Consider the following 19062-nt stretch of genomic DNA (forward strand, 5'->3'; position numbering starts at 1 on the left):
AATAAATGTACCTAATAAATGGCTTCTATGAAATCTACCAATGTGCTTTAAATTGCCTTGTTTATTCATTGGCACCCACGCCGCTTTTAAAGGTTCAATGCTGTGGGATGATGCTTGGAAGTTGAAACTCCTTTGCTAATGAGTAGAAAAATCGATTAAATGGAGGACATGTGGGTGTATTTACGTCATGCGATACTTTACTTGTTATCATCATCATTCTTTTGACCTTTTGATTTCAGTAAAATCCACTGAGTTGTCCGTCTCTAATCAAAGCTTGCAGCTTTTGGACGTCAGTTTTTGTAAGTTGAAGTTAACTAAAATATTAAAAATGCCTTGTTACGTGATATTTAATTGCTACAACACAAAATTATGAACATTCAAGGGCCTGAGATATATTTGAAATCACAGGCAAGTAACAACTTCAGTACAAAATCTGACACGCTCGGCGCCTACACAAATAGGTGACCTTCATTTGACACGCTAAGATATACGTTTGCTTGATCTATGGTATTCTCTATCACCCGTCATTTCATCATTAACTTGTTTTAGTTCCATATCATGTCTCACACAGTCCATCACCTCTTCTTCGGTTTTCCTCTCCCGTTACTTCCACCACCTTCCACGTTCATTCGTAATAACTTTCTTGTCACATGTCTTTCATCAGTCACACTTTATTTGTTATATAACTTGTTTTAAATTTGCTTTCTTTGTTTACCTATAAATCGAAACGACTTATAGAAAGATGTGATCTTTTCACCGAAACCGAATTTTCATGTTGTACCCCAAAATTATTTTTGTTTTAAAATTAAAAATTATGTCCGTTTTGTTACAATCATAGAAGGCTGTATTAAAAACGATAGTAAACTGACCATTTTTTTGGAAAAAAGCGAAAAGACATTATTCTGTCAAGAAAAAGGAAAAATCTTTTTATTACAAATAATAATAAAATATTCCAATTAAAAACAGAACATTTGTTCCCAATTGCAAATAAAAATGCCCTCTGGCATGTCATTAACAAATTCACGAAAACATCTAGACTAATATCGAATTAGTCCTATTGAGAAAATTTGTTATTTAATAACTAAGTCAATTCTATGCAAAAAAATCTTTACTAAACGGTTGACCATGACTCACCTCAATAGCTATTTGCAGTGTAGGTAGTTAACTTGATGTATGAGTCGGCTAACCTTGCTATTTAAAATGGTGCAAAACGGTTGTTCGACGTATTTTCTTTTTTATTGTAGTTTTCATTGCCAATCAGTTTGTAAAGATACTAGCTACATACTGCAAAATGTATTCTCAGTGTATCTGCAGTTTGCTATTGAAATAGATTTCATTGTTCTATTAACATTTTTTTCGAAAAACCAACAGTTTGGTTTCTATAAAGTCTGTAGAACAACAAACAGGAAAAGGTATCGTATCGATTTTTCATACAAACCTTCGACGTTTCTCCAAAACGGTTCAACATTTATACTATTATAAATGTTGAACCGTTTTGGAGAAACGTCGAAGGTTTGTATGAAAAATCGAATAATCGTATCGATTTTTCATACAAACCTTCGACGTTTCTCCAAAACGGTTCAACATTTATACTATTATAAATGTTGAACCGTTTTGGAGAAACGTCGAAGGTTTGTATGAAAAATCGATACGATACCTTTTCCTGTTTGTTGTTCTACAGACTTTATAGAAACCAAACTGTTGCTATCAATATGTGTAACTAGCATATTTTAAGGCTGCAAAAACAGCATCACTTACTTTGCAAATTGTCTATTAACTAAAAGTAACTAGTCGCCATACAGATTTCAGATCCATATGTGGTGTACCGCAAGGATCCATATTGGGGCCTTTTTTATTTCATTTATACAATACACATTTTTCTGTCTTTCCAGATATGGATATTCGGCGGCGTCTGGTGCTCCGTCTGGCTAGCAGTCGACGTCTGGATGTGCACAGCCTCTATCCTCAACCTCTGCGCCATCTCTCTCGACCGCTACGTCGCGGTCACGAGACCGGTCAGCTACCCGAGCATCATGAGCAGGAAGAGAGCTAAGGCCCTGATAGCTGGGCTGTGGGTGCTATCGTTCGTCATTTGTTTCCCGCCTCTAGTCGGTTGGAAGGATAAAAAGGTCAGTCTATTTGGCAATCTCTCTCGATCGCTACGTGGCGGTCACAAGACCGGTCAGCTACCCGAGCATCATGAGCAGGAAGAGAGCTAAGGCCCTGATAGCTGGGCTGTGGGTGCTATCGTTCGTCATTTGTTTCCCGCCTCTAGTCGGTTGGAAGGATAAAAAGGTCAGTCTATTTGACAATCTCTCTCGATCGCTACGTGGCGGTCACAAGACCGGTCAGTTACCAGAGCATTATGAGTCAAAAGAGAGCTAAAGCGCTCATTGCTGGGTTATGGATGCTGTCGTTCCGTCATTTGTTTCCCGCCTTTGGTCGGTTGGAAGGATAAAAAGGTCAGTTTATTTGACAATCTGTTTTGACCACTATGTGGCGGTCACAGACCGGTCATCTACCGGAGCATCATGAGTCGAAAGAGAACTAAAGCGCTAACGAAAGCGAGAGATCTAAAATGGCACACATGTTCGGTGGATAGGAGTAGTTATATGACACGCAAGTTAAAACATGGAGATTGCCCCTTGTTGAGAGAATCAATTAGTTTAATTAATGTTACACGCGTAACGGATTTCACATTTAATTACAGAGCAAAGATAGATACATATGTATACATAAATCATCGCCATATTTGCCCTGAGGGCGTATAACTAACGATATAATACTATGTATTTGTTTTCTGATATCAATCGCTTCACGTACTTTCCTGCTATAAAAAAAAAAAAAAATAAATAAAACGTTTATTCAGAACGTAAAGCTTAACCCTATTACATATCTTCTGCCAAACCACTTTGTGGTTTGTTGGCAGACGAGGCTCCCATACACTTATCAAGCTAAAATATATGTATAATATTTATATATATATATATATATATATATATATATATATATATATATATATATATATATATATAAGTTTTTGCTATGCATACACACACACATGTACATATACGTATACGATGCATGTATGCGTAGCCAAAACCTAGCTTACCTTAACCCTTTACTTCATGCGCTTTATGAGCGATTACCTCTTAATCTAGCAATTATGCGTTTCAGCGTTTACATTACACTTACAGCGTTTACTTTACAGTTCAAACTAATATTTTCTTATCTATTATGACATGAAGTAGGGAGTTAATTCTCTTATTTAAGCGTACAGCATAAAGATACAATTTGCAGTGATTACATTTTATACAGGTCGTATTTTATCTTTTAGTTTATTTAACAGGAAGATACTTAGTTTCTTTTTAAACGTTTGTTTGTGTATAGTAAAGCCATTCAGCCATTTTGTAGACAGTTCAATTCAATGTAGTGGTTTGGTCTCCGCTTTATTTTAATCATCATCCTCCTTGCGTTATCCGTGCGACTTTCGATCCGGAGGTCGTGGGTTCGAACCCCGGCTCGTACCAATGAGTTTTTCGAAACTTATGTGCGAAATGTCATTTGATATTTGCGAGTCGCTTTTCGGCGAAGGAAAACATAGTGAGGAAACCGGACTAATTCCAGTAAGGCCTATATACCCTTCGGGTTGGAAGGTCAGATGGCAGTCGCTTTCGTAAAACTATTGCCTACGCCAAATCTTGGGATTAGTTGTCAAAGCTGACCAAGGCAAGGAGGATGATGAAGTATTGTAAATCTTTGTACGATACATGTGCGAATAAGTAATTTGCAACTCGTGTCGACTTAACACTCTCTACCTTCGTGTTTTAATTTATCGCCACTCGTTTAACATTTTTTATTAAAATATCGCACATGTATCGAAAGGCTACCTTACTGTACTTACCTTTCCTTTACTTATCTTACTGTAGGCTCACACCTCTAAATATACATTCGAGAGAATCCTTCCTTACCCATATTCACAAAATTATGGCTTAAGTACGGACTTATGTGTCAATTACGACGCCAGATGTTTCATCCGGAGTGTTGCTCTGTAAATAATTATTTATCTTGGCAATGTGTTGACATGCTTGCTAATGCAAGTATTCATAATTATTAGTGTGTGTCATGAAGATATTCACTTATTAAAGTAACATATTTTTAAATTAGATTAAAAATTGAAAAATTCACACCTCCGGCTGGACTCGAACCTGCGATCTCTGGCCTATTAGGCCTATTAGGCCAGAGGTCGCAGATTCGAGTCCTGCCGGAGGTGTGAATTTTTCTTAATTTAAAAATATGTAATATCGCTCCCAGACATTTCTGCATGATAAAAAACAAATTTATTCAAGTAAATTTTGTCAAGCTGTTCTGTATTTTCAGCGTAGAGATTTGTTTAAACTGTTTTTATTTTTTAATTATCAATATCCGCGGCTATTATAATAAAACACACACAGGTTGTCAGTAGAATGATGTGCATTTGTTTTTACTTATAAAAACGTTCTGGCAGAGTACATTTTTCCAGGTGGTTTATTTGTAATAAACTATCGTAATCTTTCTATACCAATTAAAATCGGAAAAACTTATATCGGAAAGCTCAATATTATTCTATCCTCATTAATCAATTTAATTTTTTACCAATAAGAGAAAACATTTTTTTTTAATCATCACATTTACATAGGTACTGAAAAATGACCAACAGTAACGTTTGAATGTTATATTTATGAGGACGAAAAACAATGAAACTGATATTCATAAAATATATAATTATGTAAGCCAACTCCAATTACATACACAATACCGCCCACATCAAATCGAAACAAACGACGTCACTGTCCGTTAAAATTAGCTAACTGACGTCTGCCATACATAATTAAAGATCCCATTGATGTATCACTCAAACCTTCAAACGGTAACAAACAAGAAAATCAATATGTCTTAATTCAAATAAGTTCCCAAATCTAAACCAGAACTACTTTAAAATGAAAATGAACCAAACGAAAATATACTCCAAGACGATACCATAAAGTCTCGCATAGAAGCATTTGAAATCGTTGTACTCGTAAGTGTAAATAGGTAAGCCGATAAGACAGGTGCCAGACGGAATGTCAAGTTAATAAGTAATAAGGTAAACATCAGCGTTTTAACTGAAAGAGGGCCTTATTCTGTATACGATGAGGACCGTTTGAGTTTATTATAATGCGTTTTGGTCTTGATAACTCTCCGGAGCTCGGAGCTAGTTAACTTTAAGGAACTATTTGTGTTTAATCGAAGTATTAAGTGTGAAACACAGATAGACTAGAAGCGGTATGGTGGTTACCTCTGTTCATATTTCTTTTACATAATTATTTTTAAAATCGGGACTTAATCGCGTATGACTACATATTAAACTGACCTCCAACGACAACGTCCGAGACCACGGGGACAACGCCGTCTCTGAAACATTGGAGGTCAGTTTAATATGTAGTCATACGCAATTAAGTCCCGATTTTAAAAATAATTACTTAAGTGTAATAATCGTGAAAGTTTAAATAAGAGATATTTCTTTTATTTTGTGTTTCTTCTGTGTAACAAAGAGTATTGTGTGTTTGCGTTTTTGTCACTTTTCGCCAGTTTTCGCGACATGCATCACTTTCGTACTTATGTTTCTTAAAACGTGACAGGTATGATAAATTTAATAGTCGTCCATCTTATTCATTTACCTATATTTAATCCATTATCAAATACATAAAGGTCATCCATTTTTAGTCTTACTTATTAAGTACGTGATACTCTAGGATCCTAAGTGAAAGAAAGTCCTAATCCCAAGCCGGAAATCAGAAAATAAAATACAATCGAAAAATATCAGTGGCCTACAGTATTTTTATGCATAGCCAAAATAAATTTCAAGTAGATACCTGTTTGGGTAGTCTATTTAAACACGTCTGCGATGTAAAAGTGCTAATTGACCCTCATACGGGTGACCCTTTTAGGCAGACAGATATTAAGGTACTTGATCCTGACAGTTATTTGTTCCTGAATTTGGTTGCTCTAAATATACTTTTGATATGGGTCGCCTCGGGAAAGTTGGGTTGTTAGAAGTAGATGAATAAGCTCAGTTTGAATTGGAAACTTTCGTTGAAGAGCTTTTGTTGGTAAAAGAATAAAGATATTTTTTGTGAAGTTCACAAAAATATTTATAAGAATTAATTTTGTATCAAGTAGAAATGTATCCGAATCTGTCTGTCTCATTTTTATTATTTTTTTACTTTATTCCGATAGTTTGTATTAATTAAGCCAAAAAGTTCTTCTTCTTTAACCAAGAAATCATAATTTGGCTGCTTACATCTTAGCAAAATACCATGTGACATTCTAAAAAAATGGCGAAAGCACTATAATGCTTCATGTCAGAAGATCTTTGAAATTTTGACACGAATTTGACAAAAACATTGATAGTTACAGCCCGAAATGTACAAAAAAGGCTGACCACTGGCGCACGGCTGGGCACTGATGATTTTACCCTACGTCACAGAATATAATTATAATAGTGCGAGTACCTACATACTGTAAAATAATAAATGTGCTGATGTCACGAAATGTTCTGAACTCAGCATATTACTAGTGACTTTCAGCGCTGCTTTTCTGATGTGTATGTATCAAGAAAGTGTTAAATAAAAGGTACCTTTTCCTTCCACAGCCAGAAGAAGCAGAGCTCGACGGCTGGGCACCGAACCAGCACTGCCCGTGGACGTGCGAGCTCACCAACGACGCCGGTTACGTCGTGTACTCCGCGCTCGGCTCCTTCTACATCCCCATGTTCGTGATGCTGTTCTTCTACTGGAGGATCTACAAGGCCGCTGTCAGGACCACTAAGGCCATCAACCAGGGCTTTAGGACTACCAAAGGTATTTGCGTGTTTGAAAATAACATTTCTATCCTTGAGTTCTTTAGAATCGTGACGTCCGAAATGATGCCGGTATCCACTGCAGTTCCTAAACATCATTGTCATTGTCATAGTCATTAATATCATCAGCGTCATCATTATCACAAACAACACCATTCACTCGTTTAGATCAATCTACGATGAAATTATGACGTTCATATTACTCTTGCAGAAGCAGGACAATCAAAATTATTACGCTAAGCTAAAAAAATAAATTATTAAGCTAAAAAAAATAAAAATAAAAGCTAAAAATTATTATTAAGCTAAGCTAATCTTCGAATCCAGGTAAGGGCATTTATTTGTGTGATGAACACAGATATTTGTTCCTGAATGGATGTTTTCTATGTATATATAAGTATGTATTTATCTATATAAGTAAGTATATCGTCGACTAGCACCCATAGTACAAGCTTTGCTTTGTTTGGGGCTAGATTGATCTGTGTAAAGTTGATCTGTCTTTTATGTATGATAGGTTTCGACAAAAAAATTGAAGAAAAAAGCTAACTACAGAAGAAAAGATTCCACAAGAAGAATAAATAACCAGTTTAAGAATCTCTTTCATGAGCTTCTGACGGTTTGTTCGAAGAGTACGAACATAAGTATTTAAAGTCTTTTAACCGTAGAGATATTGAACAACACCTTTTAATTCCAGGTAAAGGCTTGGGCAGCAGATTCGACGACAACAGACTAACGCTGCGCATCCACCGAGGAAGAGGGTCCACGAGACCTCACGGCTCTCCTCTGTCTACTGCTTCTAACCATTCTACCAGTACCTCGCTTAGTGCAAGTCCTGAGAGACTTAGAAGGTACGTGAGATTCCTTTTACCCATCCATTTTCTATGTTTTCGACAGTCATTTCCACTCAGAGATCTGCCGAAATTACTGGTAGTGAAACAGCTTCTTATTACTTAATGTAATATTTATGTTAAGATCTTCTTAAAGAATAATGTTAGTGTGCTCTTCTGATATACGATGGTGTCGATGGTTTAGAAGGTAAACTTTGTTCAGCTTACTCAAGTAATTGATCATGTGACAAAATATTATGTCCTCTAAATTCTTATTTTTATGCGATCACTAGGATCACTAAGTTTCTTTGTTGTAATGCATGTTTGTTATACAGTAAATAGTAGAGGGATCATTTTAGAAAGGAATGTAGGAAAAAGGGATAAAAGACAAGTCAGCTATCTCTTATTTCATATTCGAAAATGTTCTTGGCACTGAAGTTTGTAAGTAGTCATAGGTTTACTAGTAGAAATTGCAATAGTTTTACCACTCGAATCTTGCCTGCTTCTATCTTGATATTACTTTATAATTTTGGCTATCAGTAGGAAAACCTTTAGTGAATAGGTATACTTAGCCGTTGTCTTTGCAACCCAAACTTCCTTTGACTTTTTTATTGTTATTTCCAGACATTCCAGTGCCCGACGAGCGCATGAAAAAGTCAAAATCTCTGTCTCGTACCCGTCGTCAGAACAGATCTGTCAGACGCACGAGAACTCCCGGTCTCCCAGTAGATCCCCCAGCCCCTCGCTGTACGCTGTTCACTACGAGCGCGACGGCAGGTTCGCGATGATCAACATCATCATCAACTTCATCATCATCGACTTCAACTTCATCATCATCGGCCTCAACTTTATTATCATCGACTTGAACTTTATTATCATCGACTTCAAAACCATCTTCATCGGCTTCAGCATCATCTGCATTGACTTCTCTATCTACATCTTCATCAGTGTAATCATCTTCATTATGCTACTTTTTCTTTTTGTGATTTTATCGTAGCCAATTTTATACTTTTCTGATGTTAAATCATTTGTTTTCTAACTATTTTGCATAATCACTTATTTTATTTATCTTTTTTTAGCCTTTTTTCAACACAATCTTCATTGAGTTTGTCAACTACACCAGATTCATCGTCATAGTAGTACCTAATATTTATTCCTAAGCATTTAGTAAAAATCACTTTATTGTGCCCGACCTGTAAGTTCACATTTTTGACTCATTTGTTTTGAAGTATGTTGCGATGTGGCTAAGACGTATCGTTTGCCAAATCTAGCGATTATTTAATTGGTTGAATCGATTAGGCCCTATGCACAAGGAGGCGCTTAAACTAAAATGTCATTTGAATCGAAATGACAGACTCTGCCACAGCAGCACTAGTTTAAAAATAAAAATGAATTATAAATGACTTAATAAGTAAATCCTGCGTGATAAATTAATATCGTAAAATATTCACTAACGAAGATCTGCAAAAGTATAACATGTGTTAGATTATGTTTAAAGTAAGCGAAATATTGTTTTTAAGTACTTGATTTTTGTAAACATTATTAAAGGATTTTATTTGAAATTTCATTAGGTCGCGCCAGTTTACATTTTGTGGACGCTGTCATGTATCAAAAATGTGACTTGAACTTACAGAGCCAGGACAATAGTATTATTGACCTTTGTTTAGAACAGCACCTTTTATGCCGTATTAAATTGCGTTTTCCTAAGCACACGTATAGTATCCATTACACTTTCATATGTTTACATTTTGTAACAGCTGTCTTACACCTAAAATATATGTTGATGTAAAAAAAAAACTAAGCACATTCTTATTGAAATTTTGGCAGAGAATTGACTGAAAGCAGACTGAGAGTGAGACCGCCGCATCATTTGGCTCCGGGGCCGCTCTACGATGAGTTTGACGACAAACCCAGGGCCACGAGAAGAATGGGAAAGAGGAATATAAAAGCTCAAGTAAGTTTCTACATAAAATGCTACCGTCCCCTTCTTCCACTTCGTCATATGGCAAACTAAAAGACCTGACTGTTTTAAGCGACTACCGCTAATGGCCGTTCAAACTCCAGTTGCAATTTTAGTGGCGACTCGATAACAGTCGTTCAATTTATGGATATTTATCCTTTACACTACCATCACCATCGTAGGTATGCTCTTTTATCCTACCACTAGTTACTCGTATACTTTAAGAAATGTAACAATTTAGGTTCTCCGATAATGTTGTATTTTATATTTTATTAAATAAATTGATACCTACTCGTAAGATTCATAGACTTGTAATATAGTTCTCAAACATAACTAAAACTTCTGTAGTATCAAACTCATAGATCCATATTGTATTCTCTTCATCCAAACGCTATTCATCTGTTTCCAGGTGAAACGCTTCAAAATGGAGACCAAAGCCGCCAAGACCCTCGGCATCATCGTCGGCGGTTTCGTTTTCTGCTGGCTCCCATTCTTCAGCGTGTACGTGGTCCGGGCCTTCTGTGGGGATTGCGTGCCTTCCATCATCTTCTCTGTGCTCTTCTGGCTGGGTTACTGCAATTCGGCCATCAATCCGCTTATCTATGCGCTGTTTTCCAAGGACTTTAGGTGAGATGTTTGTTCATTGATTGGATTTTTTTTACTGTAAGTATCGAGAAGTTGCACTTTTAGTGAGATTAGGAAACTCCTCATTTTGTTAACCTCACAATATCACAAAAAAATATTTTAAACTTGTTTACCACGAGATTTCAAATATGTCTATCAATTGAAAATGCGTTACGGATTTGTGGGAGTAGAGAAAGTTTACAGAGACCTACAGCGGTCACCAAAATAGCTAGAAAATGTTAAATACGACATTTTTATTAACCGCAAAAACATATGCGATGTTTGCTTTACTCATTAAATTTGACACAATTTTTGTGAAGTTTTCGATAAGTTACGATGACCTAACTTACTTCACATCGAACACTACACTTTTACCGTTAGTCGACAAAGCTAAGGCGCTATGAAGAAGACTGAAGACTTTTTCAAATAATTTCAGGTTCGCCTTCAAACGTATAATCTGCAAGTGCTTCTGCGGCCGCGCGGGACCGCGTCGGCAGTCTGACGGCTCGGCTCGTCGTGCTGAGCCCAAACCTCACGAGACTTCGCTAGAGGAGCAGGATATATCCAACAGCACGAGTAATGACAGGTAATTCACAGTTAATATTTACTCTATACCTAGGGATTAGATGACATCCAGGCAGTGAGCATCTGGGAGGCCCCACTTGGCGCACAAAGTCAAACAGTAGCTTCTTAAGAGGATTTTTACTTTTGATGATTTTCTGTGATCCTGCTGAAATCGATCAGTCAACTAAGTTTTATTTTGTCCTTTTGCGCTGTCTACCTAATTCCAGATCACCAGTCCAATATAGGTTTAACTGAGCGACCAGTACAAAGTCTGCACATTTATTTCTCTAGACAGTGTAGATTTCATTTATCGTGATTGCGTAGGTACCTTTTACCATTGTAGGGTCATTTCATCCAATTACTTTCATCATGTCAAGTCTAATGAAGATGATTTCTGTTTTGCTCACTGTCATTTATTATTTCCAGGTGACGTCAGACCCCGCGACGGCAGAACCCACAATTCCAGGCTACCGTCGCGTGTGTCTAGCAGGGACAGCGAGCCGTCACCTTCCTCCGATAGCTTCTGAAAGTTAATAACGGCCTATGACAAAAAGATGATTTTTTGTAATAATCAGAAAAAAAGGAAAGGAAACACACAAAATATAAAGTAGAAGAAGAAGAATCATTTATTATCACAAAGAAAAATAAAACAAAACAAAGAGACATGAAAGAAAAGGATCATAAAATCAATCATTTAAATTATCGCGGTATAAAAACAGTGTGACAAAAGGGAAAAAAGAAATAAAGAAAGAAATACATTTTATTCGCAAGCACACATCAAACAATTCAAAACAAACAATAAAAGAAAATAAAAAACCGACCATGTTTGTGTGTTCGCAAAAAGGCTCAAGCTCAGCAAAGACTCGGTGTTTGCTGTATAACCAAGCTAGCTGTTATAGCGCTGGTTTTCAGTTTAATAAAGTAGATGGAGAAAACAGATTTTACAAATCAGGAGGGATTAGATAAAAGACGGGCAATGAAAACGAAGAACGGAATGAACGCAACCCAGCTGAACTTGCAAGCAAACTTGGTAATAAAATAACTGAAAATGGTGAAGCAAGAACAAGAAACAACTTTTCTACCTTTGTCAGAGCTTCTAGCACTATATTCGAACGGCCTACTCCACAAATGCTTGCTTTCTTAAGCAATCTCACCATGCTTGAAATGGTAAAAAAACAAAAAATAACAAAATACCCCTGAGATTTATATTGTTAAGAATTAGAAACCAAGACAGCCATGAAATATATTATAAAGGACAAAGTCGACTAAATTGGTCAGACAAAAATAAAGAACAACTTTGTTGAAAAAATAATGTTAAAACACTTAAATTCAACAATAAGTAAATTCTCTAAGGTTTCTGAAAACAAAACTATATTATTTATTTGGTAGCTAGACGTAACAAAGAACTATCAAAACGTAAAACTAGCTTTTAAAGAAGAGAAATCTAATCATATAATAAAAATAAGAATACAGAAGATACAAAATAGTTAAGGAAATGTTGAATTTGGGCTCTAATTCAACAGGGATAAAAAGAGAGAGATGCTAAGAGCTTACAATCTTCTAAAAAGGCCTTAATAAGTTTAATAACAATAGTGAATATTAGCGAAGGTGATGGACTCTTATGTGTATTTTACTAAAGACTGTTTTAGCTATAAAGATTATGTAAATATTGTGTGGTCGTCGGAGGGACGTATTGGCGTGTTAGTTTTTAATAAAAATGTGGCATCCATTTTGAAATTATCTGAAGTTACTGAGCCTGACATCCTTATTATTTTGTAGGTTAGCAAAGTATTAAACATGTAAAATCGGGTAGTTGACGTAAAATTGTCGTAGGTCGCTCGACATGTTTCGCTCCGTAACGAGGAGCATCTTCATTGAGCACGCCCGATGCCGATAGTATCCCGACGGCAGACTGCGCAGACTTACACGACAATTTTACGCGAGTTACCCGATTTTACATGTTTAATGTCAGTGCCTCACGGTAGTTTCATTATTAAAGTTAGCAAAGTATTTAATTTAGAAAGGACGCAGTTGTATTAGGTATTAGAAAACAAAAATAGGTTTTACTTCTACAAGTATTATCATTTTGCAAAATATTACAAGAATGTGTTATTACTAGGTACCCATCTACCCATTTAATTAGGGCCATTTTTTTCAAAGTTGTTCACCCCACTATTTTTGTAACATGGGTATTTTTTACGCGATTAATACTCAGAATCGCGAGGTCTTTCGATCCTGATAGGAGAAAAAATGTCCCAAGATTTCCATACATTTTTTCGAACCTTCCATTCCGTTACCGCCATACAAAATTTATGAAAAAATGGTAACGGAATGGGGAAAAAACCTTGGGACACTTTTTTCTCCTATTAGAATTGAAAGAGCTCGCAATTCTGAGTGGACACCCCACACAAGAATTTCCAAATCCAAAAAAAAGTGGGGTTGACAACTTTGAAAAAAATGGCCCATTTACAGACCAATTGTATCTAAATAAATATGTAGGTACCTTCCTACAATTTTAATAACGGCCTAATAAGTAAAACATGAAATTCGGGGCTTGTAACAAAATAAGTACGACAATGCCTGGTTCTCCTCCTTGAATGATAAACGCATGAGGCGTCACGAGCAGGCCTCTAACCCCCGCCCATCTGGGGGAGCATACACCTGCCAAGTGTGCGGACGAGGGATCCTCTCTCGAATTGGGCTATACGGCCACGAACGTAAATGTCGCAAAGATGCTGCTTGAATCATCTGTTATAGATGCAAAGGCCTGTTATTATTAACAAAATAAGAAGTTTTAGTTTTAAAACCAGCTAAGTAGGTAGTCAAAAACAAAAATGTTGCAAGAAAGTTTAAATTTCGCGTTTTTCGGATTGCGAATTTGGGAGTTTTTATTTCAATTCATTATTTTTCCACATCACCTATTCCAAAAAGGGTTTTTTCTTCAGTTTCTGTTCAAAAACACTTCTTTTCGAATATTGTTTATAAAATGTAAATGTAAGTCCACCGTCGCTAAACACGAGGGTTCCTTTTGTACCTTTTTGGTACGGAACCCTAAAAATAGGTAATTTTGCTTCCTTGTGAGAATATCTAGTTACTGTCTGAATACAATATTCTGTGTGCGTAGCCGAATGCACAAACGCTCACGATAATATCTCTTTCGTAGCTATCTATCTCTATCGCTCTTGTGTATTGGCGCGACAGAGCCAGACTGCATTTCTGCGTCGTTTCGGTGGCGTTTCGCGTCGCAGAAATGCCATTCGGCTACGGGGCCTGTATGCTCAATGAGCTAACAGATGAATCCACTCTCTAGTCCATACTTAATATTATAAATGGGAAAGTGTGTGTGTTTGTTTGTCCGTCTTTCACGGCAAAACGGAGCGACGAATTGACGTGATTTTTTAAGTGGAGATAGTTGAAGGGATAGAGAGTGGCATACGTTTTGTCTCTTTAAAGCTAGTATTATATATTATGTTCTGAGGTTAATATAATTTCTGGTAATTTCAAAATGGACGCCGCTCCCCATACACTAGTCAAAGATCTCAATGTTCCTCGTTATTCGGTGTCATGTCCTCAGTTAGAGTGTACCTGTACGTGATTGTAATATTTGTAACATTATGTAAATACAATATATGAGATGTTTGTGTACTTCTTATTTTGTTCCCATAATTAATTTTACTTAAGATGCGTTAGGGTAATTTCGAAAGTCGTAAAAATCACCATTATTTCCAAGATTCCCCTTTCGACAGTTAACCCACTATTTTATATATAATTTGACAGTTGACAGTCCACTAACCTTGAGTTAAGCAGGTGGTGCAAGTGGCCTTAAGTAAGATGAGGTCCTCAGGCACGAAAGTTAATAGGGAATCCTCAAAATGTTAGTCTTGCCCGATCTGACATTTCTTAAGTCTAACAAAATAAGTTTTTTTGCAAAAAAATCATTTTTGGCAGAAGCTTTTATCGCCGACATGTACCTTTCTTTAAACAGTCATCTACTGCTCTCCGACACGTTTCTAAAAACACCTTAATAACCCCTTACTCGATGGGATACGACGTTTCATGACATGGCCCCTGTACACACATGGCCAACGGTTCCACCAACCCCCTTGACCAAGCGTGTAGAGGGCTACTTGGCCGTAAGTTGGCAGTTGGCGCTTGCGCTTGCCGGCCAACCGATTGGTGTCGGTTTTTTGTCCACACATCAAAGGATCTTGGCGCCAATGGCCAACTGCGTTTACACGTTGGCGCTTCATTCAGTTGGTCGTCAGCCGTCAGAGAGGACGGTAGTGAAATATTTACGAAAATAATAAGTTTATCTATGTCAATAATAGTGTAGATTTTAAGAAATAAAATAACCTTGCAAATGTTTAATGTATTTCCTAAAAAAACCGGCCAAGAGCGTGTCGGGCCACGCTCAATGTAGGGTTCCGTAGTTTTTCGTATTTTTCTCAAAAACTACTGAACCTATCAAGTTCAAAACAATTTTCCTAGAAAGTCTTTACAAAGTTCTACTTTGATGATTTTTTTCATATATTTTAAACATATGGTTCAAAAGTTAGAGGGGGGGGGACGCACTTTTTTTCCCTTTAGGAGCGATTATTTCCGAAAATATTAATATTATCAAAAAACGATCTTAGTAAACCCTTATTCATTTTTAAATACCTATCCAACAATATATCACACGTTGGGGTTGGAATGAAAAAAATATCAGCCCCCACTTTGCATGTAGGGGGGGTACCCTAATAAAACATTTTTTTCCATTTTTTATTTTTGCACTTTGTTGGCGTGATTGATATACATATTGGTACCAAATTTCAGCTTTCTAGTGCTTACGGTTACTGAGATTATCCGCGGACGGACGGACGGACGGACGGACGGACGGACGGACGGACGGACGGACGGACGGACGGACGGACGGACAGACAGACATGGCGAAACTATAAGGGTTCCTAGTTGACTACGGAACCCTAAAAAGATAAATGTTCTTATCATAATATTCAAAAAATTGTTAATATTTCAAATAATTTAATTTTACTACGGGGTTATTATTTTTTAATCAAATTTTTCTGTCAACGTCTATGATCTAGAATTTCCTAGGCTTTTCCATTCCACGTCCATCTTTCATGAAGAGCCAATGCCAAGTGATTGGTTCGCCAATGTGTAAACAGCGGCTCTTATCTTGGCCAAGGGGTTTCACAAAGGGTTGGTGGAACCGTTGGCCATATGTGTACAGCGGCCGACAGAGTTAATTCCTATGAGACCACCTTTCTGCTCCATCATCAGATCAGCTCCATGATACCATAATGTTGCATTGTCACGTGATTTACATATGTCTGCAAAATTTCAGCTCAATCGGAAACCGGGAAGTGGGTCAAATTTAGCTTCTACCACGCTTCTACGTTTTGACTTGGTTTTGACGCACACTAAGGCTCCCCACAGACAGTCTTAAAAATTCATAATCTTAAAAAAAACTTGTATGCAATCTGACAGTTCAAACTGACACTGACAAGACACTGACAGATCTGAACTGTCAGATTGCATACAAGTTTTTTTTAAGATTATGAATTTTTAAGACTGTCTGTGGGGAGCCTAACAGTAAGAATTATCCGTCATTCACACACGCTCTGTGTGGTTGTATAAAATAAAGTAACCCCATTTAAAAACTTCACGTTTTTTGCGTTTTTTAAATGAAAACTCACTGCAAACATTCAGGCAAAACTTGGATTATTATAACGCCATCTTTAACTTAGAGACTGAACTTGAGCTAACTTGGATTGAGCAACTAAGTTTCCCATTTCCCAAAACCCATAACTAGATGGCGCCCTAAACCGTTACAACCATAGATAACGATACCGTTATTTTCACTAACCGAAATAACGATCGTGAAAAAACGCGCAGCACTAGCTGTGACGTACGCTGACAGCGTTCTGACAGTTGATTCGATCAGTCAACTCGCTGTATTCGTGGCGAGAGAGCGTGTCTTTGTTGAAATTATTGAACGATCGTGTTTATTTTGATTTCACACCGGAACTTAAAGTGTATTTTTAAATAAGCATGGTTAACAAATTGTACTTCGGCGGTGTCGAAGGGTGAGTAACGATTAAATAACGTTATTTTAGACTATATTTATTAGCAGTCGAAAGTAGAAAGGCTCTCCTTGGAATGCCTAGTGTTTCGAAACGTTTAAACGTACAAAGCTAATTGAATGGTTTAATTATTAAACTGGATTTTAAATATTGTTTTATATTTACTGTGACAAACGTCGTCTAAATGTCAATGCCAGTGATTATTCGTTTATAAATATTTATGTTATTTTCGGCTTATTTACTCAGGTATAGAAGTTATTTTATTTCATAACATACACATTGAAATATGTATAACATGTGAGTACTTATATTAAGTTTTTTTATTTTATAAAAATAAAGATAAAAGTCATTTATTCTAGTAGGATCAAAATAAGGTTCCGGGCGTCTCATGTTTTTAACGAAAAATTAAAAAAATAGTTACTCAATATACTTTAAGGATTTGAGAACTAATTCCGGTAATAAATAAAATAAAATTAAAAGTGATAATTGATTATTGTCATTCATATGTATAACAATGTTAAACATTGAAAGATTAATTGTTGATTACTATGTATTTACTACTATCGTTAGGGGAATACCTAACGTAACATTGTTTTCATAACACGAGAATCCAATGGTATTGTAAAATATTCACAAATCAGCCAATCAGAGTCAATAACACCGGCGGCATGGTAGACACGCCTGAAATTTCAGTACAAAGTAATATGCACTTTAAAATAAGTGCTTAAGATTTAATGTAAAATGTAGGTGGAGTGAATGGAATGTTAACAATTTTAGCCATTGAAAGTGTTGCCTTGAATTTTTATTTTAAAGGCACAAGTTACTTTACAATACCTGTCTACGATTCATGACTCTGTTTCACGATTAATATGTATACGCAATAATATTGTAATAAAACTGTTAGTAATTTGTCACAAACAAGTAATATTATACTTTAAAAGTTTAGACGTGCAGTGTAACAGCCAAGTTCAAAAATAAATAAAAGGAATAAATACACAATAAACCTAATTTATTCACATAGCAGTAAATATATTACACATTTTACACATCATTTTACATTTTTAGTTAAATCGTGGCAGTAAAAGTCAGTTTTTGACAGTTGGTAACTCTATTTTTTTTCCTCACCACGAACTCTGCAAATGGTTCCAAATTTTCCCTAATTATAAATTCGTCATTAGATAACAAATAGAGGAGATAGCTATATTTTCCTGAAATCTGGTTAATACAAACCGCTTAAGTATGCCAACCTGTTTTCGCTCCAAGTCAAATATGGATAACTAATTGCCTATCGAAAGCCGTGATATATACCCCACTGCTAGGTACAGTACGTAAATACAGTACGTAATTATGCACTGCTAACGTAGTTTGCTGTTTTATTATCCTGTAATTTGTACCTATTAAGGTATAAATAATTCAACTTTTTTATAAAAGTTGCCAACAACATTAACTAGCGCCTTACGTCCAATTGAATTCTAAGAATGATTTGTACTAATATGTATTCTGTGGAATGATGTAATAATAGTCGGTCAAAGTTTTGCCTATCAAAAAAAATATAAATACTGTCAAGTGTCAATATTATGTCATACATAACTAAAGTAATGTTGGTAACTTGATTACACACTTAAATTACGTTTACAAATATACTATTCTAATGATTTCAATGAGATAGCTTTAGTACTAGTCAGTACGCTACTTAGTCAGTTTTTACACATTTTGTAAGTGTTGTCCTTGAATTTATTTCGGACAAAATACCAAATAACTAAAATAGTTGTCTTCAAAAGGCCAAGTTCACGATCTAATCGTGTCTTATCGGCGCTATCTCTTAATCAATATGCGCACTGCTTCTGATACACGTATTTTGAATAGGTAACTGCAATAATTATTTGACAGCCCCTCATCAACTTAGTGACGTGTGCTTATTTAGGTACTGTTATCACTTATCAGCCTTCTTGTGGGTTATGATACTAATATTTAAATACTTTATTTAGGTAAATGTGATATATGTTAGTTATTTATGTATTATTTAATGTAGTTTTTAATTTACACTCCGCTGCAGATGTTTGTTATATGGGAGGATTTAGTATAATGTTTGCTTAAAACCCACATTTGTTTTGATTGTTTTGTTAA

The 19062-nt window shown here is 36.0% G+C and overlaps 2 protein-coding genes across 2 annotated transcripts in view; both read left to right on the plus strand.

Annotated features, from left to right (window-relative positions):
- Nucleotides 1-2172: 2172 nt before the first annotated feature.
- On the plus strand, nucleotides 2173-13111 carry LOC125238327 (octopamine receptor Oamb). The gene is made up of 8 exons (XM_048145631.1): nucleotides 2173-2295; nucleotides 6674-6881; nucleotides 7572-7725; nucleotides 8329-8481; nucleotides 9532-9658; nucleotides 10074-10291; nucleotides 10725-10874; nucleotides 11279-13111. Exons 1-8 carry the CDS (start codon nucleotides 2200-2202, stop codon nucleotides 11280-11282), a joined length of 1110 nt encoding a protein of 369 aa, XP_048001588.1. The 5' UTR covers nucleotides 2173-2199; the 3' UTR covers nucleotides 11283-13111.
- A 3700-nt stretch (nucleotides 13112-16811) lies between these two features.
- LOC125238300 (serine protease HTRA2, mitochondrial-like) overlaps nucleotides 16812-19062 on the plus strand; it is a 29015-nt gene continuing 26764 nt past the window's right edge. The window contains exon 1 of the mRNA XM_048145590.1: nucleotides 16812-16938. Coding sequence (XP_048001547.1) covers nucleotides 16904-16938 — 35 coding nt within the window. The 5' untranslated portion in view covers nucleotides 16812-16903. The remainder of the gene's footprint in view (nucleotides 16939-19062) is intronic.

This window comes from Leguminivora glycinivorella, chromosome 23 (genome assembly GCF_023078275.1).
Source record: "Leguminivora glycinivorella isolate SPB_JAAS2020 chromosome 23, LegGlyc_1.1, whole genome shotgun sequence".
NCBI lineage: Eukaryota > Metazoa > Arthropoda > Insecta > Lepidoptera > Tortricidae > Leguminivora > Leguminivora glycinivorella.